We start from the raw sequence: 20,764 nt of genomic DNA on the forward strand, positions 1-20,764 counted from the left end.
CCCCACCAGTCAAGAAGCATATCCCCCAAGTTCAGTCCATTTAGTTTGGCACCGGAGCCTGGACATCTCACAAACACCTCTCTCTTTCCCTGGCAGCAAAAATACAATGAGAATACATTAAACAACTAACCATTTGCTGCCCTTTTGTGACACCAAAGCAGCTGCCTGAGACAGCCGCCTCCCTCTACCTAACAGCAGGGCAGCCCTGCACTCCCAAGGCACGCCAAGGCAGCACTGGTGACACACGCCCGGCGGAGGAATGTTGTGCAATGCCCACCCTTTCCCCATGCAAAGCGGTGCTTCCTTTGGGAGGGGTCCGGCTTTCTGCACTTCCAGTTTAGTGCTGAAACAGCACACTAGTTGCATGGGAAGTTCCTCAGAGGACAATCTCCAAGGGAGCAGTCTTAGGGCCCCTATATAGCACCTGGGGGTGGGGTGGGCATAGGATATTTTGGATTCCCATATCCAAGGCCGGAGACAGTGCTCTGACTTTGGAGGGGGAATCTGCACTCCAACCCTGCTTGCAACCCCGGCATGGAAAGAACAGTGCTGGCTGCCTCTTCAAGATCAGGAACATGAGCTCAGAGAGGGAGTAAAGGGGGCATTCCAGTGGGTGGAGAGGGGAGGCAATTGGATAGGCCTGGGTACAAGCTATCCTGAGGCCTCTGCCAGCCTCCTTCCCTCCCCTCCAAAACGCCCCAGCTAGATAGGCAAAAAATAAATAAAAATCCCTCTAGTGCAAATGCACAGCAGGATGGCAGGGTGGTCTCCGAATTTGGAAGCTTATGATCATTGAGGGCAGAAGTCATAGAAATGCCCCTAAATGACTGTTTGTCCACCCCTCTGCAGCTGTGATTCACACAATTCAACAAACACACTTTCAATCTGCTAATTAATTCAATTTTACTTAAACATGTGGCTCAGGTGTAGCCCAAACACACAGCTGGTGTTGCAGAATTGGCCAGGGTGCTGCATTTGCCCCCCACCTCAAAACGGAAGTGAAACATAAGAAAAGAGAATAAATGAAGAGCCACGAGAGAAATGAAACCCTAACGCCAGGTCAGGAAGACAAAACGCTCTCTTTTACATTCAGACCATTGCATGTTGTATCCACATAGGCCATGTATGATGACACAGAATCGCCAAGCAAGGAAGAGGGTCTCCCAGATGGGACTTGCCGTCCCCTCCCTGCTAAGCCCACAGAGGAAACTGGAACCCTGGAAGGTAATTCTTTGCAAAAACATGGTTGGGAGGGAAGGGCATGATACGTGATGGGGTGGTCCAGGCAATATGTGATGAAGTCTTAAAACATTTTGTTTAATTTAGTGTGATTTGTTTGCATGCAATTGTCCATAGGGAGAGTGTACCTAAAGCAGGATTTGAAGCTGGGAGCCTGTTAAGGTTTGGTCCTTAGCTCCGGAGGGGAAGTTGGAAAGTGGGGTGGAGGCAAGAACTAGAGGCTAGGACGATGGCAAGAGGGTTCCAGGTTTGTGTTCCCATCTCTGGGAGGAGACCACAATCTATGTAAAGTGGCCAGATGCAGAAGAGGACAGGTCTCCACCTTTAATGGTTGTGCAGCAGAGGGAATTTCAGCCGGCGTGAAATTCCTTCTCCTACCCAGCTATTAAAGGTAGAAAAGCCCTGTCCTTTTTTGAATCTGACCACCCTAAGAAGTAAATAAATAGCTATGGATTCTGCTATTATCAAAGGAGGCTTACCTAAACGTTATGCAAATGACTCCTCAGATACTCAACTTTTGTGTAGTCAGAACCCCCTGAAATTTCGACAGCAGCCTGACGTGGACTTCAAAAACACTGGGGTGTGTGTGGATGTTGCCCATCCTGATATAGAACATTACATTTAAAGCACTTCACTTAAAGCACTTCATCTTCTCTCATTGGAAGTTCATTCCTTTTCAGAGATACTCTTGGTGGAAAGAAACCCCAGAAAAAAATGCAAAACAAAGCATTATTATTTTTTGGAAATATTTGCCAGGTATAGGTAAGGGGATCCCACATATAACATAAACAAATCGAAATACAGTATTTATCTTGAGTGTATTAACCTTACCCCATAAACTCAACTTTAAGATGTTCAGCTACCTATATCTTGTGAAATATCATTTATCAACTTGTTTAGATTTAACTTGATCATTTGAGATATGTCTCTTAGAATAATTATTCCCAAATAAGTAATGAAATCTAAGCACTGCTGAAATTGCCAATTAGCTAATACAGTAGAGTATACCTGATCTCCAATCAGCATTATTTCTGACTTTGACCAATTAATTTAATATCTAGACAAACCACCAAAAATATTAATCAGTTTCATCAAAGCTGGAACCAATGACTGGAGTTTTGAGATAAACAGCAAAAGATCATCAGCATAAAGGATAGTTTTAAATTCTAAGCCAGCATGCACAAAACCACTAATTGCAAACTCAGGAGAAAAGGTAGCTGCCTAGTTCCTAGTAGAAGCCGCTGGCTGTACACTGTACAGGTTGGCTGTCCCTTGAGATATCATGAAGCCACCTCTCTCACACACAACTCTACTCAGAAGTGTTTCGAGTTAAAAACTCAATAACTAACAGAGTATTTTCTTTAAAAATAAGATGCATTTATTGGGTAAACTTGTAGAGTTTTTCTACACACAGCTATTAATGCTGCTGAATCTACTTTTGGTTTCATCGCAGAGTTGAGATAATAGCTCAACACAAAGTGTGTTACCTTTCCTGTTTTTCTGCTACATAATCTCTAGGTGGCACTGTGCTCTAGCAGGTTATTGCAATTACACAAGTAGGAAAATATGCTCTTTTTTGGTTTCACAAATAATACTCCATATTTTCCTCTCTAAAAAACCCTGCAAAAAAACCCACCCTTCTGTTTAAAAACAGAAACCAAATTAGAGGGTCACAACATTGTCTAAAGAACCTGTAAACAATGAGTACACAATGCGGAACAGGCAAAAAGCACCTTGTGTAGAAAAGCTCATAATGTACTTCGGAGGGAAATGGGACAGCCCACCTGAAGCATGGTAGGAGGGCCAAAGAGGAAATGAGGAGTGGGCTCCAAGCCCAGGACTGTGTTGTTTAAGTACCAGAAGTGAGGGGAAGCTGAGCTCACCCTATAGCAAGACTGGAAACGACACACCAACTCTTGTTTATATGCATTCAGTACAGTTCCAAAGTTAATATTTTCCATTCCCCTCCCCTAATATCCATCTAGATGAATATGAAAGCTTCAATGAAGAGAGCAGCTATGCCTATATCTCACGTCCCTACGAAACGGAGGAGCCAAACGCACTGAGCCTTGAGATCAATACAGGTATGAAGAAGACTGAGCGCTTGGTGGCTTGAGGATTGCTGCCCTCTGCTGGATGCTGTGCATAAGAGAAGACCGCACACAGTCATGGTTACTTTATAGCAGGGCTGGGGAACCTGTGGCCCTCTAGCTAGTATGGCCAATGGATGGGGATAATTAGAGTTGTAGTCCAACATCTGGCTTTCTCTAGCCAAGTCCCCTCCAGATGTGGTGGACAGGAACTCCCATGAACCTGCTGGCTCAGAGTGATGGGATTTGTAGTCCAACACATCTTAAGGGGGGGCAGGTTGGAAAAAGCTGCATTCTGGGTGCCCCCACCCCTCTTTTCTCTGGAGTTGCCATCCTGGGCATTCTCACATATTGCTCCCTTTCCCTGCAGCTCAGTCCACCTTCACCCCCCTTCAACGGAAAGGCTCTTGGAGGAGGCACCTCATTATTGTGCTCTTGGCTCTCGTGGGTGTCTGTCTCCTGATTGGCATCATTCTTCTCACACAGCGTAAGTGCAAGCAACAGGGTCAAACAGCAGCATTTTAAAGTTGAACAGATTTGTCCTGGCATAAGCTTTTGTGGACTATGGCCCACTCCATCAGATGCAAGGAGTGTTACCGAGAGTTGCAGGCATATATATATATATATATATATATATCAATCACATGGTTGGGGAGAGATACAGGAGCACTGTCCTCCTTTTCATATGGTTACCCTACTTTATGTCTTTCTAAACATGCATACAATTGCACCCTAAATGAAGGAAGGACTGACAGTAACAATCATATTATTAACAGTGGTCATTCACAGTGTAGTTGTTGCTGCTAACACAAACATACTGGCACTAGGTAAGGCAAGAAACACGTGTCCTATATTCAAGCCTCTGGCAATATAATTAAACCTGAAACTCTCCATAGCACCCCATGCATCTGATGAAGTGGGCTATAGTCCACCACGAAAGTGTGTGCCATAATTTGTGAGTCTTTCAGGTACCACAAGACTCTCTAATATAGGATGACCATATGGAAAGGAGATCAGGGCTCCTGTACCTTTAACCACTGTACAGAAAAGGGAATTTCAGCAGGTGTCATTTGTATGCATGCAGCACCTCTTCATCACAATGGTTAAAGCTGCAGGAGCCCTGCCCTCTTTTGTATCTGGTCACACTAAGCAGGGCTTCTGCAGCTTTAATTGTTGTGATGAAGACGGAATTTCACCGGGTGCTGCATGCATACAAATGACACCTGCTGAAATTCCCTTTTCTATACAACCGTTAAAGATACAGGAGCCCTGTCCTCCTTTCCATATTGTCATCCTACTCTAGTGTTTGTATTGCAATACACAAACATGACTACACTTTGGAAAATGCTTAGACTATAGAGTAGAAGGGAAGCACAAGCAAGCAGGGGAAGGGACGAGCATGAACAAAACAGTATCTATCAGTATATGGTCTGGGCAGCTTCACCTAGACTGCCTCCTCTGTCAGTTCATTGATCTTTGCAAGTTACATTGAGAAAAGGGCTGATCTCTTTCCCCAAGAACTGCCCCCAATTTTAAGGGTTTTCCAGGCCCACTTACTGAATGATGCGCTTTCGTTTTAAAAGGTGGGCTTGCCTCTAACCTTCTAACTGCTGGAGGTTGTCTTGATGAGGGGAAACGCCTGGGATGGCTCCCCACTGGTGCTATATGATGCAGCAGCCATTGCAGAGCCATCCCAGGGCTTTCCCCTGAAGCTCCAGTTTTAAAAAGGCAGGGACTTGCCCTGACTTTTTCCTGTGAGCAAGGTGCAGACGCGCATTTGCCATCTATCACCATCCTCCAGCTTTCCCCTGGAGGCCAATGACAACCCCTGATTGTTCACCATCGGGCGGGCCAGCGAGCTGAATGGCTGCTGTAATGCCCCTGCACTTCTCCGGCATGGGCAGAAGGACGCCCCATGCTGGAGAAGCACATATACATTAAAAAAAAGTTTAAAGACAAAAAGCGGTTTTCAAAAAAGAAGGGGGTGGATGCTTCAGCAGTTCTCCAGTGTGGCAGAAGGATGAATGTGCCGGAGAAGCGCATAAATGTAAAAATATTTTTTAAAAAACAATTTTAAAAAATAAGAGTTGGGGCGCGCGGATGCACTGCGGTGCCCGTGCAATGATGGCAGTTGTGCAGCCATGCATGGACGCAGCAGCACAGGCACGGTGGCACGGGCAGGCAGCACAGGGTGGGCGGCTCCTTCAGCTGTAAACCTCACACTTGCGCTCCTTGCCGTGGAGACAACCGGCAAGAGCACAAGTGTGGGATGGTGGGGGCTCAAGGCGCCAATACGACCTCGTATAGACACCCCCTTGGAGATATGAGGAAAAGTGTATACATAGGATGCCACCCAATTGCTCAGGAAGAAGCACACTTGGAAGAAGTAAATTGATCAATGAGTCCACTGGGATAACTGACAAGCACCAGGCTTATATTGTAAAACATTATATTCTATGGTATTAATATGTAATGCAATTAATACGTAATGCAACTTTAAACTTATTGGGTTAATTGTATTTATGTTCTGGTTGTTCTGCAAGTTTTTCCTGCCCCTTTAAGGTCTCCTGATCTCAAAATTTCTGGCTACAGTTTTGCTCTAAAGACAGTAGGGGCAGCCGTGTTGAGCTCTGGTCAGGAAATGACCCCTGTCTGTCTCTTTCCCTTTCAGATGCCGCCATATTTTCAGAGCTAAAGAAGCTGAATTTCAGCTCCACGCAGGAAAGTTGCGAAGTTTCAACTGCCTTTGTAATGATCAAAGAATTAAAGATCGCTGTTGATGCTGAACTTAAAGCTTTAGAAAAGCATATTAAGAAGGGAGAAGCAAGTGATAGAAAAGTGGCGGAACAAATATACAGAATAGAAGAAAAAATGGATGTGTTGCAAAATGCAAGGGGTAGGTATGAGAAACAACAAGTCAACAAGTAATAGGAAAGCAAGAAGCGTTACAAGGACAAAATTAACCAATAGTAACCTGTAGGCAAAATAATGGTCCAGGACAGCACACAGGGAGGGTAAAGAGAAAAGTCCCTTCTGTGTTTCCAACCACATGGCATGATTCCACAGGAGCATCTATATGTCTAGCCAGCTCACTGGGTCCCCACCCAGAGAAGTAAATAAATCAAACAGTCCAATCCTATGCATAACCAGGCACACATCCACTGCTTTCAATGGACTTAGATACACATAATTCTGAATAAGATTGGACTGTAAATATGCTAGTTATTCATTTGTGGGATCCGAAAATGGTACAATATTATATGAATGATGGTAGAATATTCAAAAATTGCTTTTAGTCTTCAGATAGCAGAAATCAGATCTATTTTTTAATAAATTTTAAGATGATGTGCAAAATATAAAACCAATGTTAAGCTACAAAGCCTCCCCCCAAATTGTTGTAATTCAGACTTCCCCAACATAGTACATTCCAGATGTTTGACTACAATTCCCATTATCCCCAGCCAGTTGTAATCTAACACATTTGGAGGCAAACAGGTTGGAGAAGGCTGTTGCAAATCAGTCAGGCTTAAATTCAAATCCACTGTGGTATTTTTTACAGAAAAGAAAAAAATTAACTACCATTCTGTAGTTGGAGGAAGATATTTGGTTGCTTGTGGAGTTTCTCCGTTAAAATTAATTAAGTTTTATAAAGGGCTAACAACACATATCTTATGTTCTAGAAATTTTCATCTCTACTAGGAATTGGCTTTTTGTAAAGCTCATGGGTCTTAGGCATGTAAAGCTCATGTTGTAAAGCTCATGGGACAGCACTTTAGTCAACGGTGGAAGGAAAAGTCAACTCACATTTGGTTATCTAGGGGGTACTCCCCACATGACATGTTCCTACACAACTGTGGGTGGTTGGGGCTGATGTTGAGTGGACTAATAGTCAACCTGGCATTTGACTGACACAGTCCCTGCCCCTCTCCCTCTCCCCTCCTGGTGCTATCCCAGCAGCCTCTGCGAGTTGTGCCAGCTGTAGCAGAGCAGCCAGCACAGTTTTGATCACTCTTGCCCAGGAACTCTGTAGCCAGCCAAGATAGTCAACTCAACCCTGCAAAAAAGTCCACTGGCTCAGTTTGGACAACACACTAACCACCAGTTGAGCAACTAGTCAACTCTACAGTGGGTTGTGTTTCTCCAGTGGTTTTTTTGACGAAAAAGTGGGGTGGTTTTTGCCCAACAGATGACACAATTACCAACCATTGACCATTCAATATTTGACTACTAAAACCACTGATGGTTGTTTTGTCCGAACTGAGACTATGGCCCTTTCTACACCTAAGGATTATCCCAGGAAAATGGAGCAATCGTCCCTGCCTGCTCCCGGGATCCCCTGTGTGTTATTTGCGTGCACAGGGATGATCCTGGGACAATTCCAGGGGGAAAGGCAGGTGTAGAAACAGCCCAAGTCAGCCCAAAATACTTCACATTACAACAGGGAACAATTGTTGTTGGGGAAACCCATATCCCACTAGCAACTGTGAGGATTGCAGCTAAGCTTAGGGGGAGCAGGGACTCTAAGAGAGGTGGCAGCTGACAGCAGCACCCCTGCTAATAAAAAAAAAGGTGCCAGTGATGCATCCCTGGTAGCCCTGCCTCCATTTCACTACTGGGGAAAGGGCATGGAAAGCAACGGCTAAACGTTCTCTCTTTCAGCTCACATCACACCTATTTTAGTCTTCCCTAGATAAGGGAAGCCAAGTTAGATAAGGCAATTCACAGGGAAGGGAGCTGAGCTTACGCGCCTATTTATTTTCTTTATTTATCACATTTCTATATTGCCCTAGAGCCAAAACTATCATACCATTCCCCATCCCTCTCTTGATCCACCTTTTCCTTTTCTGCCATTCTTATTTTATAGTTCCGGTATATAATCTCCCCATTTCAGATACCTGCACCAGGCCTGACCCTCTACAATGGCATAAATTTCAAGAAAAATGCTACTACTTCTCGGAAACTCGTGAGCAGTGGGAAAACGCCAGAAATTTCTGTGCTACTGCTAACTCCCATCTCGTCATTATTAACAGCAAACAGGAGCAGGTAAATGATGCCTTTCGGTATAAAAACACTTGTACGCTGTCTCTTCATATACCACTTTTTGTTTTCTCATAGCCCTAGTTCCACTCCACTCCATCCAGATTTTCATAAGAACTCAGGAATTCCACCCGCTTTATCTTAACCTTTCTTCACCTCCCTATGCAGAATGTGGGGGTCTGTCTTCACAGCAGCAAGTTGGCACCACTCCGCTGCCTAACCCCACGGTATCACGGGTGCAGGGTGGCAGCGAGTAATTAGACGAAGGGAGGCGGGGTGGGCTTTCTGGCAGCCATTAGGCTCGTTAGGCCTTTCCCCTGCCCCCTAACCGGGTGGATAGCAACCAATCAGGGGTTGCCATCCACCCGGCCAAGCCTCCTCTGTGACTCCGGAGCGAGGATAGATGGCAGATGTGCCATATTCACTTCGCTCTGGAGAAAGGACTTGGGGTAAGTCCCTGACTTTTTTTCTCTGCAGCTTTGCCAGAAAGCCCCAGGGTGGGTGTGCAGTGGCTGCTGTGTCGTATAATCGATGCAGCGCCACCGCACACCCACCCTGGGGCTCTCTGTGTGTCTAGACAATCCCTGGGAAGGGAAAGCCACGCTTCACCACCTAAATTACTACCAACTGTTTGTTCCTTCATTCCATTTAGATTGCATTTCTAAATGTGAGAGGTGGGCAAAGCCAGCCCTGCCCCAAGAAGCTACTCGTCCAAGTGCTGGCTTAGAGCTTTGTCCACCAATTGCCTTCCCTCTATCAGATTAGGCAGGGGGGGGTGGGGAGCGAAGCCTGTTCCTGATGGAGCCACCTGCCCAATGTTACCTCCCCACTCAGCATGGCATCGTGGAGATGAAGACACACACCCCCACCTCATTCGATCTGCGTGGAGTTAGGTTCTGGGAAGGTGTGTGAATAGGGGGGTGGGGTTGCGTATGAATGTGGTTGGGCACATGCCAGCAGTGGCTCCGCCCTCTCTGGGAACTGCTGGCCCACTGATGTCGTGTGGCTCCCAACATCCCAGCCTGGGGCAAATTCAGCACTCCAGCCAAAAAACAGTGCCTCATTCCTGCTCTGCATATTTACCTGGGAGTAAGTCCCATTGAATTTAATAGAATTAAACATACATAGAAACATGAGTAAATATACACGGAATTGCATTGTTAGTGATTTAATATTGATTATTGTATTTATTTTTTAAAAAATTACCCTGCCTCTCCTATAAAAACACTCAAGGAGACTTACAACCATAATTAGGCTGGTAAGAATAAACAATACAGTATAAATAGATAAAAACAGCAGAAAGCAGCTGTTAAAATCAAACCACGACACCTAGCAGAACAAATAAACAAAACCTGTGTTTGTACCCTGCTTTTTGACTTACAAGTCACCCAAAGGATTTAGGTGCAAAGGAAATACATACAATTCAGTTCGAAATTAAAATAATTAAATTATCTAACAAAACATATGAAAACCAGGAATTAGAATTCCTTCCTCTCATTTACCAGGTTTTTAGGGTAATCTCTCACTGCTTACTGGTAGTGGAGCAGGGCAGGAGACGCCCCCCTCTCTCTCCACCCACCCACCTCCCTTTCTGGGAGAAGAACAGATTGCTGTTGCCAGAAGCCTGAACTGATCACCTGTAGAGAGCTTCGGAAATTCAGCCAAGGACCACAGGTTGCCCATTGTAACTATTGTTACAAACATAGGAGGCTGGCTGCTTTGTACTGAGTCATCAAGTCTAGTATTGGTTCATCAAGCCTAGTATTGTCAACACTGACTGACAGCAGCTACCCAGGCTTTTAGGCAGGATTTTTTTCCTAACCCTACCTAGAGATACCATGGATCCAACCTGGGACCTTTTACATGCAAAGCAGGTGCTCTAACATTGAGCTATGGTAGGGGTGATCCTATGGAAAGGAGGACAGGGTGTGTGTATCTTTAACAGTTGTATTGAAAAGTAAATTTCATCAGGTGTCATTGGTATGCATGAAACACTTGGTAAAATTCCCTCTTCATCACAACAGTTAAAGCTGCAGGAGCTATACCAGAGTGACCAAAAACAAAAGAGGGCAGGGTTCCTGCAGCTTTAACTGTTGTGATGAAGAGGGAATTTCACCAGGTGCTGCATGCATACAAATGACATCTGCTGAAATCCTCTTTTCTATGCAATTGTTAAAGATACAGGAGCCCTGCCCTCCTTTCCTTGGGGTCACCTTATGGCCCCACCCCACAGCAAGATATTAGAGCTGGCAGGTTTCATGTGCTTAGCATTTGAGAAAGGATTTGTTTTTCCGCCTAGGATTTTGTGGTTAAGAATATAGAGCACTCCATCTGGCTTGGCCTAAGTGATGCAGAGACAGAGTCACACTGGCGTTGGGTTGATGGATCACAACTGGCAGAAACGTATGTATGTGGGTGGTACTTCCTGGCCTCTTATGAGGAATTGGCGGTGTGCCATGGCAGGGCAGTTCTGGGGATTCCAGGCCCTGATCCAGAAGTCAGATGGAGGCTGGAACCTTGCCTCATGGGTTACCTGGAACTGTAGGTGCTCAGTCACAGAAGCAAATACATTTCAGGCACAGAAACAAATATTTATTTTATTTATTTACTTATTTATTTTACAGTGTTATCCTGACATTTATGAACCCAAGGTGGTTAACAGCAAGAAACAGCAAGTACAAAGAATAAAATGCAGTATAATAACTATCAGAAAGAGAAAAACAAACAGCTAAAAAGCTGAAGCAGATAAAATCAGCAGTTGACTTCAAAACATCCTCTAGTGGCAGGAGAATACAATCCACTCTAAAGGCCAAAGGCCTGTCTGAATGAATGAATGAATCTTTGCCTGCTGGCAGAATTAGAGCTGGGCACCCAATTCTCCACTTTATTTGTGGGCAGAGAAATTGGGTGAACAATTTCACTGAATTTCTCCAGTGGAAGGAGAAATTATCCAACAGTTTCTTACAGGCAGCTTTTTTCCCCTAAGAGTTTTTTGGGGGGCGGGGGGAACAGGGTTGCATTACCACTGCAGGTTACAACAAGCATCCACTGTGTTGTCAGCCTAGCTCCAATTTTGTGTTCTCTACAATGCAGGTATGAGGGAGGCAGTGTTGTGTCTAGCTCCAGAGAACAGGCAGAACTAGTGGTGTGCCAAAATCTGCCCTCCAATTTTCTGCAATTTTTATTCTCTCGTGAAAGAGGCGTCCATTTTTCTGCCTCATTCTCAGGGCATTGTATAATTTATTTTGGCAGTGTTTTTTGAGCATGCCTAATCACTGTGATGTGGCCAAGGGTGCTGTGTGTGTGTTTGATCTTTCTATTATACATCTCTCCTTTGCTCTGCAGCCTCCCAGGCTACCTACACTTGCTGATCTGAAAAATCCCTATGGGAGGAATTGGATAGGGAGACAATTTTCTCCTTCTCTCATAATACCCGAACCTGGAGTCATCCCATGAAACTGAGCGGTGGGGGGATGCTTGACTAATTTTGTGCTGTGCATCTGCTCGCAGGGCACAGTGTGGTTTGAATTATGTAGGCTGCTTTGTGAACAAATGGTCCCCAAATTTGGTTCTCTCGGATCCTATAAATGTCAAAGCCTTCCACCGACTGCAGCAGGACCCCTGTGCAGGGATTCCATCATTCTGTGCTTAATGGGCTTCTCTTTCTCAGGTTCTGGAGACAAGGCGAGCCCAATGACGGTGGTCGTGATCGTAGTGAAGACTGTGCTGTCCTATATAAGGAGGGAAAGTGGAATGATATTTCCTGTGGTATAGAAGTCCTTTTTGCCTGTGAGAAGAGAGCAGGGTGTGTGCTTTCTTAAGAAAGGAAGTAGTGAATCTCCTTACATGTCATAGTATACATGATCCCTGATGTATGCTCCAAGTGGTTCCCTTCTCCAAGGGTGGCACATTTGTGGGTGTTCTAACTAGACATGGGTAGGGAATCAGGTGCCCTCCAGAGGTTTTGAACTACAACTTCCATAATCCCTGACCATTGGCTATGCTGAATTAGGTTTATGGCAGTTTAGTCCAAGGGTTGGATCCAAATTTAAACTACATCAACTATTCCCACCTTCCCATGACAGCTGTCTCCCACAAAAAGACACAGTGATTCAGGAGATACTGCTGAAAGGGGTGAACTGTGGTGTGGGAGGAGGATCCCCCCAAAACGAGAACGAGCAGAGGGCCCTTCTGTGAATAGAGCTCTTCTTCTACAGAAGGTCCCTCTCTCTCCTAGAAAGCAATTCCTGGATCCAACACCCAAATAATTGGTTGGTACCAGGTTACCTACCCCTGTTCTGGGCTACCATTAGTGCCCTGTTTTTTGTTTTTTGTTTTGTCTAGATGTGTCTACGGCTCCCTCTGCCTAGCCTTCTATTTGTGTCTCACAAATCCCATGCAATTTGTGTCACCTGTAAATTGAATTTGCTTGGAATAGCTTCCATTAAAAGTTCTCATTTTAAAAAATGGTGAAATCATCCACAAAGCCCCACCTGAGCACTCCTCTGAACTCATCACCCAAGAATGGGGGGGGGGGCTGTGTTTTGCTGTTGCTGAGATAGCTCCTTCCTGAAAATTAGTTCTTCCCAAACATTCATAAGTAAAAAAAAAAAGGCAAAGCATTCTAGGGCAGGTTCTTTTGTAGCTTTAATATGGTTCTTTTAATCTGGCATGATTATAGCAGTGTGTGAAGCAGCCTTGTATCTATGATAGTGATTATTCTTCTTGCTGTTTTTAAATCTTTGACAGAAAATTTCTATGTAACCTATGACCTGGGATATATTGCTGCTTCTTTAGTTGATGTCAAAATTAAAATCACAAAAGCTAGCAAGTGTGAGTCATTTTTAGTACTACCCACTATAATATAACACTGTCTATTAGAGTATATATGGTGCAAACATTCTTTGTAGCATATTCAGGGCTGTGTTTTGAGTGCAGCATGTACTATTTTGAGAATTCCTGCTTTCAAAAAGCAAGATTCTAGCTCTTATTATATAAAAAGGAAACAATGTGTGGCAACGCTTGGTGAAATTTCAGAAACTGAAGGTACCAAATAAATGGTAAGAAACATATTAAAATGAACAATTGCAAAAGCCAACTTTGTGGCAGGGCTTTAAAAAATTATGTATGTTGTAACACAGTATATCTCAGCAAAACAGGTTAAGAATAAGGACATCCCTTTGGCCTCTCTGTCACCCCATAAACTTTGCTACATGAGTTATAGCTAGAACCCATGGTAAAATTCCTTCTCTATATTGAGCTCCATCACACCTACTTTTTTTTATCCAGTTTTCATCCATGGTTTCCCCCTCTGTTTCCTTAGCAAGTCGAGTGCTGGACACTTTCACGTCTGTGCGTTGTTGTGCTCTTTCAGCTCATGTATCTTTTCATCTGGAGCGCTACTATGCTGGTGAAATCTCCCACCCGCCCCTTGGGAAAAGTTTACAGGGGAGAAGGAGTGAAGGTTTGTTTTGCTCCTTTCAAAGGGTGGGCAGATGAACAATCATTTAAAATAATTTCTTTTGTAAAGGTGATCAGGTCCCTTCCTTTGCTCCAAGGTAACCAAAATGCTTACATCTGCATCATTTTTAAAGTTAAAGAGATCAAACTTGGCATGGTGATATCTCTTAAGAAGGGCTTTAGCTACCCCAAGTTTGAATCAGATCGGCTCATCCCTTGATTTTTTAAGGATTTTTTAAATCCCCCCCCCCCCGGCCTTAAACCTTTTCCCTCATAGTCCACCAGTGAGAAGGATCAGGTTTCCTTTCCTTTGATCATGTAAAACTGTGCATCCCCAAGTACATAAAAAAGAGAACTGCTGGTTTCCTTACTCAAGAGTAAATCCCATTGATTTCAACTGCATTTACATCTAAGTCATACTAAAATCCCATGAGTAAACCTTTGAATAAACCCAATCGAACAGAGACTTACTTCTGAGTAAACAGAAGTAAGACCTCAGAAAGAAAGATAGGGTTGCAGAGCACTTCTTTCCAGTTTTCTGTTTTAGACTTTAAAAAAAAACTTCTGAGTGACCACACTATTAAAAGTCAGTTCTATATGTGTTTACTCAGCAGTAAGAGCTCTCAAGGTTCCAAGTTTCATCTCTTTATCTTTAAAAATGAGGGCGCTGAGGGCAAGGAGGGTGCATTTTCCACATTTTTAAGGTGAAACTGTACCCCTGGTCATGCCTACTCAGGAGTAAGAACATAAAGTTAAATGGGATTTCTCTTCCTCCCCCTTCATGGTTGAGCACAGAACCACCTCCTCTTTTGTTAGTGAGACTGCCCTTAGATACACACACACACACACAACAAAGAACGGGGTAGTCTGATAGAATGCAATGACACCAATACACAGGAGGGAGAAGCACATTTATTTCACATGGAGGGAAAATAATCCAGACTTTCCCCGCTCCAAAAAGAAATGAAACATGGAGGGGAAGAGATGGAATGAGTGCAAGACGTGAATGACAGCATGTGAGTACGGGCTGCAGAACCGCATACCAGGCATAGCGAGTGTGCGATAAATTGCTGATGTGATGGAGCCCTTAGCCAAGCCCCACATCTTGGAGTAGCAATAGCGGAACCCAAACACATAGGACTTTCACCACAGAGGTCCAGGTTCAGAGCGACACCCTATCTGTATTTAAATTGTAGAACATAATGGCCATAGGGATAGAAATTAGACTCAAACATGTTATTTTCTTCTTTATTTGGAATCTTCATTTTACACTTGGAGCTCTGTGTCTACCACCGAGATATAAAAATACAGCGCAGTTTCCAGTTTCAATAGCAGACCATTTTTATTTTTGTTAAATGTGGTAGAAGTGATAACCGTTCATAGAAATCAATACAGAAATTCAACGTTATACTGTATATGTAACAGGGTGGCAGGTGCCCCTCAGCAATCAAAAGCTAGCAGCAAAACAGGAATCCCTGCTTTTTTCTGATGCACACAAGTCAATAGATTACAAGGCTTCTGTGTGCAATTGAATGCCAGGTTTAGCTTGGGAAGCCGTTGAGGGGAGGGGGTTAAGCAGATTTGACTGAAATCCTGTACCCACTTGTTAGCAGAGGTCTCTCCATTTTTAACAGGAAACTGTAAAGTAGCCATCATATTGCAGGCAAAATGTCATGATGTCCTGTATGAGAGAATGTCTCCTTGAGTGCATCCTTCTTATCTAACATAAACAAGAGCTCTGGCTCCTGCTGGCTCCAGTGCTGCTGTGTCAAAGTTAACTTCTGTAACTTACTGTCAGGCCAAAGGTATTGTTTACAGAACTGTTTAGCATAATTAGCTATGCCCCAGTGTTATGTTCTGATTGGTTTATGCTGCAACAGGGCCCTGCCCCTTGCAGGCTCAAATGCTGTGCTGAATTCCCAATGTCTTTGTCTGATTGCTCCCTTTGAAGAGACCAGGCCTTGATTACTAATCAATAAAGCGCTTTTGAACCCTCTGTCGCTGGAATGGTGGAGTCGTGCTTAAGGGCTGTTTGGATTTCGTCCTTGGGTGAAAAGAACATTGATCTAACACACTTACTTGATAGTAAGCCTCATTGAACCCAGTGGGACTTGCTTTTGAGTAGACATGTTGAGTAGAGTACTTTGCGTGCTTTTGGTGGTGGTTGTTTTTAAATCTGGGAATCCAAACCAGCCTTAGCCCTATCTCCGATCTGCCATATTAACAGTTGACTACAGGGCAACACTTTATTATGTATTTTATTGTGTTTGCATTTGTGTTGTACCCCACCTCGATCCAGAAGGAGAGGCGAGTAAGAATTATTATTATTATTATTATTATTATTATTATTATTATTATTATTATTATTATTTTATTATTATTATTAAAGACCAAGCTGCATAATACTGCTGGACTTAGCACTGCAGCGTTGTTGAATCTCTCAGCCTCACGCCTACAACCGGGGTGTAATACCACGTTCGGTATTCAGCGCTAACTACACTGCAGGGCTGCCATTAACTACGGTCTCCCAGCCACAGCCTCTCTAATTGGGCATTCCTCTTTTCTGATACTTTGTTTTGACCAAACGCTTCTACGTTGGATTTCTACACATAACTCGTTCGCTTCGGCCCATTTTTCAAAATGACATTTAAAAATGGCTTCTCAGTGAGGATCAGGAAATGACGTACAGATGCACGAAGTCGTTAAGCCTACTCTTCCTTTTTATACATCTACGACGGAGGCGTTCCATTTTTTTTTTAACGGAAATTCAGGACACCGCTCTAGCTTATCGTCTCTGTTCAAAGGGGCTCCTTCCGGTTCCGGGTCAGGAGGAGGAGGAGGAGCAGCAGGAGAAGGGGATTGGGAAGAGCAACGACGAGCAGCGGCAGGGAGAAGGGCCGGGACGATGGGGGCTCATCTGGCCCGCCGGTACCTCTGGGATGCGGAAGTGGAGCCCGACCCGTTAAACATGCCCACCTTCGACCCCCTGTATGGCTTCCCCGAGCGCAAGGAACGCGGTGAGCTGAGGCGAAGGTCACCCAGCGCTTGGCTCCGCCCCCTCTCGCCCTGTCATTCTCCTCCTCCGAGCGCCCCAGTCTCCCCACCCCACCACGGTCACGGTCAAAGGGGGCGCGCAGGCGGAGCCCCTTTTCCTAGGCTGCAGGACACTTGACCTGTTAATGAGGCGACGGCAGCACAGAAGGGACGGTGTGGAGTAATGGTTAGAGCAGCCTCACCACCACTACCACCAACCTGATGCCAACCAGATGTGCAGGTTTACAACTCTCATCATTCCCAGCCAACAGGAATGGAGAGAGTCGCAGACCAGCACAACTGAAGGGCACCAGGTTTGGGGAAGGCTCTGTCGGATTAGGCCAGCAGGGTTCATAGCCCCACTCTGCCATGAAGCTGACTGAGTGAGGGTGGACTTGTGCAAATCCATACCTCGTAGCGTGGTAGTAAGGATAAAACAGGGCAGGGAGCATGTATGTATTCTTAAACTCCTTAGAGGAAGGGTGGAATAAAAATTTAAGAAGCTAATTGAAACGAAGAGAGGGAGACACTGCAAACCTGTCCTATAATGCAAGAGTCTAGAGATAGCAGGTTGCAGGTCTCATCTTGCCCATAAACCTGGTGGAGAGGATTCAATGGTTTTATGCAGTGGGCTTCCTGCAGTTAACACTGCTGTTGATGTGTATAGGTTCAAGGCATTCTGCAATGTATCCCTGCAATGCTGCTTGCAGAGAATGGGATCTCACTTAACCCAGAACCTTTTGGCCAGGCAGGGATTCTTCTCAGCACTCTCTAATAGTCTGTGGCAGGGGAAATAAGAGTCTTGTGGCACCTTTAAGACGAACAAATTAATTATGGGATTACAGCCACCTTCATCAGATGTGTGAAGTGACACACACACACACACACTTATAATTCAAGTTTTGGGTGGGTGTGAGAGGGAAATGAAATGCAGAAATATGTCTCATTTTTTATTTTATTTTTGAATGGCCATCCTTTACTCCACTATGGGGAAAATGCATATATGTTAGCAATAATAGAGCATTATTATCAGTCAATGCCCTGAAATAGCCCATGTTGTTTATAGAGGAAGGCAATGATGCACTTGCCTGAAACATATTGAAATAAGACTTCAGGCACATAGCTCTAAGTCCAGCACAGGAATTCTGTATCCTTGCACAAGTATTTATATCTGTATTTATATAAAGTTTTCTACCCTACCTGTCTAGCTCCTATACACTAATCAGGCTGTCTTGCAACACTTAAAAACACAGCATCATAAAACATTAAATTCATCAAAAACAGATCAAAAATAAGAAATAACCTTTACATAAAGCTACTGTTGATTGGTTGTGATTGCTGTCTATATCCCTATGAGGCAGGAGTTCTTGAGTCTTAAACTGGGTATGGCCTATTAGCTATTAGAAAAAGTAACTAAATGAATGCGCAAATCGGACTTTCAAATGCTACCATTCTTAGCATCAGTAGAATGGAGCTTTCAAACAGTTCATGTTGGTAAAGAACTTCTGCCTGGTTCTTAACCTCACTTCTGCATGTTTCCTCCCCTTCCATTTTCCCAAACAGTGATGATAGCAACACAGCAGCAGATGAATGATGCCCAGTTGCCGATGGAACAGCGGGATTATTGTGCCCATTATCTCTTGAAATTGATGAAATGCAAACGTGACAAATTTCCTAATATCTTTGGGTGTCAACATGAACGTCATGACTGGGATTACTGTGAGCACCTGGAGTAAGTTGCAGCCATGCCTCCCTCCTTGTTCATTGCTTACCTTTGCCTTTTTTTAAACTTGCTTTATAAATTAGCTGCAGTTCAGAAACCCTCCTAACCTGGTCGTGGAGATGGGTCAACAACAGGGGTCCCCAATGCAGTGCCCACAGTCATCTGCAGTGGTACCTGCAGAGGAGTCCCCAATGTGGTGCCCAGGCCCCCCTCCCCAAATTCCCGTTTTTTAATATACATATGTGGATTTATATGAAATGCATTTAACTTTGGGTTTCAACAAAAGTGAACCAATATTCAAATAAGTATCAATTTGAAGTTGGAGTTTATGTCACCTATTCAAATATTGAAAGCATCATAAGGTTCTCAATCCATTGCAGTATAGGTGAGTGTTTATCCTTCCAATGTTGTAGTATCAGTCTTTTAGCTGTCAAAAGGGTGCAGAGAATCCATTTATGGTGATAATTTAATTTTCATGAAGCAGGTAAATAATTTAAAAGAGCATGGATATCAGTGAATATTAAAGGCCGTTCCAGTACAAAATTTATCTGTGTAATAACCTCCTCCCAAAAAGAAGCAACTACTGGACATTACCAAAACATATGTAAAAGAAGCATTAGGTGTATTGCACCACCAGCAATTAGCCGTATTAGACAGTTTCTTATTGCAGACACACTGTGGCATCCAATAGACCCAAAACAAGAGTTTTTGCTAAATAAGATGCAGCCAAAGATCCATAGACGTGACAGCAATCAAATGATTAGGCATTTTGTGGTGGTGCGCACAGCGTGGTCTCAACTTCCCAAATGTTCTCACAGGTCTAAAAAGGTTGGCGACCCCTGGTCTATAAACACTCCTGTATCACCCAGAAAAGCTTACGCCCTTCCCAATATGAGAAATTCAGCACAGCTTGGAACAAATAGTATTTTTGGGGGTGGTTAGCATGTCCCAGTTTCCATGGTATGAGTAGGGTTTTGGTTTATATGTTTCCTTAGATGTTGAGTGAGCTATTTGGCTTTGATTCTTTGCTCTGGGGAACATCATTTCAGTTTTTATACAAGTTCTTACAGGTATGAGCCTTAAACTGGCAGATATTTCAGAGCGCGGTTTTACCTGACATTTGTAGGGAAGCTAAATGAAAAGCTAAGAGTATCTCATGATACTGCTCCATTTCTAATTGTTTATTTTGTACCTGTAATTGTTAAGTATTAATATTTTGCTTGTAAACCACTTTACAAGATTTTTTTTTATATCAAGTGTTATTCAAATAAAATGTAGGAAAACAAGTGGGATAACTTTCATGAGGGATTCAAGCCAGCTAGCATCTTCTGGCCCAGAAACCATGGAGTATGATGATAGGAAAATAGAGTGGTTTTTTTAGGGGTCAACTGCTCTGAACTGATCTGCCCTTATTTGCTTTCTCATAGCTATGTCATGCGCATGAAGGAATTTGAACGAGAGCGGCGCTTGAAGGTTAGGAAGAAGCGTATTGAAGAAAAAGAAAAAGCAGCAGCAGCAGCATCCTAACTGACTTTATGATGTTTCTCTTGGATCCTTCCACAAGCGTCTTGTAGAGACCGCTGGGTCTGTTTTGTTGAAAATAATAAAGACATTATCCTGTGGCTGGGTCTGAAACAATCACTGGAGTTCATAACGTGAAATGGATGAGGGTGGGACTTCGGCAGTAGAGCTGAAGGATGTTTAATTTCTCGTAAAGTTCTAGAATGGGAATAGGTCTAGCTGCTAGGTTCAAATGAGAATGCCCGCCATCATATGGCCATCTTGTAATGGGGATGGTATTCCCTTCCTGACTGTAGGAAGCACTGACTGTTGAAAGGAAATGCAAAGAGAACACACACCCCATTTTTAACACTTGATTACTTTTTCTGAATGCAAATTGGTTCTCTATTTTATTGCATAAGCGTTCAGTCTACTTTGGCCTGGCCAATGGCACCTGCTTTTGAGTTTGGGGGAGACACAGGGAATATTGCACCACATGATAAGAGGTTGTAGTAAAGCAAGGATTAAAGAGAGCCAGTGTCCTCGGGGCAAGGTGTGGTGCCAGACCTATCTAGAGAAGCTAGACTTTGTGGCGCACCAGTGTTGTATGAAGCCTTTTTCTATCCGGTCCTGGTTGAAACATGCACATTGTTTCCTCAGATTCTGCTAAAGCACATATGGG

At 43.9% G+C, this 20,764-nt stretch overlaps 2 protein-coding genes across 2 annotated transcripts; both read left to right on the forward strand.

The window, feature by feature from the left end:
* Positions 1–1,121: 1,121 nt before the first annotated feature.
* On the forward strand, positions 1,122–12,510 carry LOC134396879 (C-type lectin domain family 17, member A-like). The gene is made up of 7 exons (XM_063123485.1): positions 1,122–1,224; positions 3,225–3,323; positions 3,700–3,816; positions 6,001–6,225; positions 8,221–8,372; positions 10,666–10,769; positions 12,037–12,510. The coding sequence occupies exons 1-7, from the start codon at positions 1,122–1,124 to the stop codon at positions 12,185–12,187; spliced, it is 951 nt and encodes a 316-aa protein (XP_062979555.1). The 3' UTR covers positions 12,188–12,510.
* A 4,148-nt stretch (positions 12,511–16,658) lies between these two features.
* NDUFB7 (NADH:ubiquinone oxidoreductase subunit B7) lies at positions 16,659–20,204 on the forward strand. The gene is made up of 3 exons (XM_063123259.1): positions 16,659–16,843; positions 18,423–18,591; positions 20,010–20,204. The coding sequence occupies exons 1-3, from the start codon at positions 16,732–16,734 to the stop codon at positions 20,107–20,109; spliced, it is 381 nt and encodes a 126-aa protein (XP_062979329.1). The 5' UTR covers positions 16,659–16,731; the 3' UTR covers positions 20,110–20,204.
* The last annotated feature ends 560 nt before the right edge of the window (positions 20,205–20,764 follow it).

Source organism: Elgaria multicarinata, chromosome 3 (assembly GCF_023053635.1).
Source record: "Elgaria multicarinata webbii isolate HBS135686 ecotype San Diego chromosome 3, rElgMul1.1.pri, whole genome shotgun sequence".
NCBI lineage: Eukaryota > Metazoa > Chordata > Lepidosauria > Squamata > Anguidae > Elgaria > Elgaria multicarinata.

What these genes read in the sequence shown, in the direction of transcription:
- LOC134396879 (XM_063123485.1), top strand. Translation starts at nt 1,122, where the DNA reads ATGTATGATGACACAGAATCGCCAAGCAAGGAAGAGGGTCTCCCAGAT. An exon ending in GGAAACTGGAACCCTGGAAG is followed by an intron (nt 1,225 to 3,224) that starts GTAATTCTTTGC and finishes ATATCCATCTAG; the next exon opens with ATGAATATGAAAGCTTCAAT. An exon ending in TGTGTTGCAAAATGCAAGGG is followed by an intron (nt 6,226 to 8,220) that starts GTAGGTATGAGA and finishes TCCCCATTTCAG; the next exon opens with ATACCTGCACCAGGCCTGAC.
- NDUFB7 (XM_063123259.1), top strand. Translation starts at nt 16,732, where the DNA reads ATGGGGGCTCATCTGGCCCGCCGGTACCTCTGGGATGCGGAAGTGGAG. An exon ending in CCCCGAGCGCAAGGAACGCG is followed by an intron (nt 16,844 to 18,422) that starts GTGAGCTGAGGC and finishes TTTCCCAAACAG; the next exon opens with TGATGATAGCAACACAGCAG. An exon ending in GATTACTGTGAGCACCTGGA is followed by an intron (nt 18,592 to 20,009) that starts GTAAGTTGCAGC and finishes GCTTTCTCATAG; the next exon opens with CTATGTCATGCGCATGAAGG.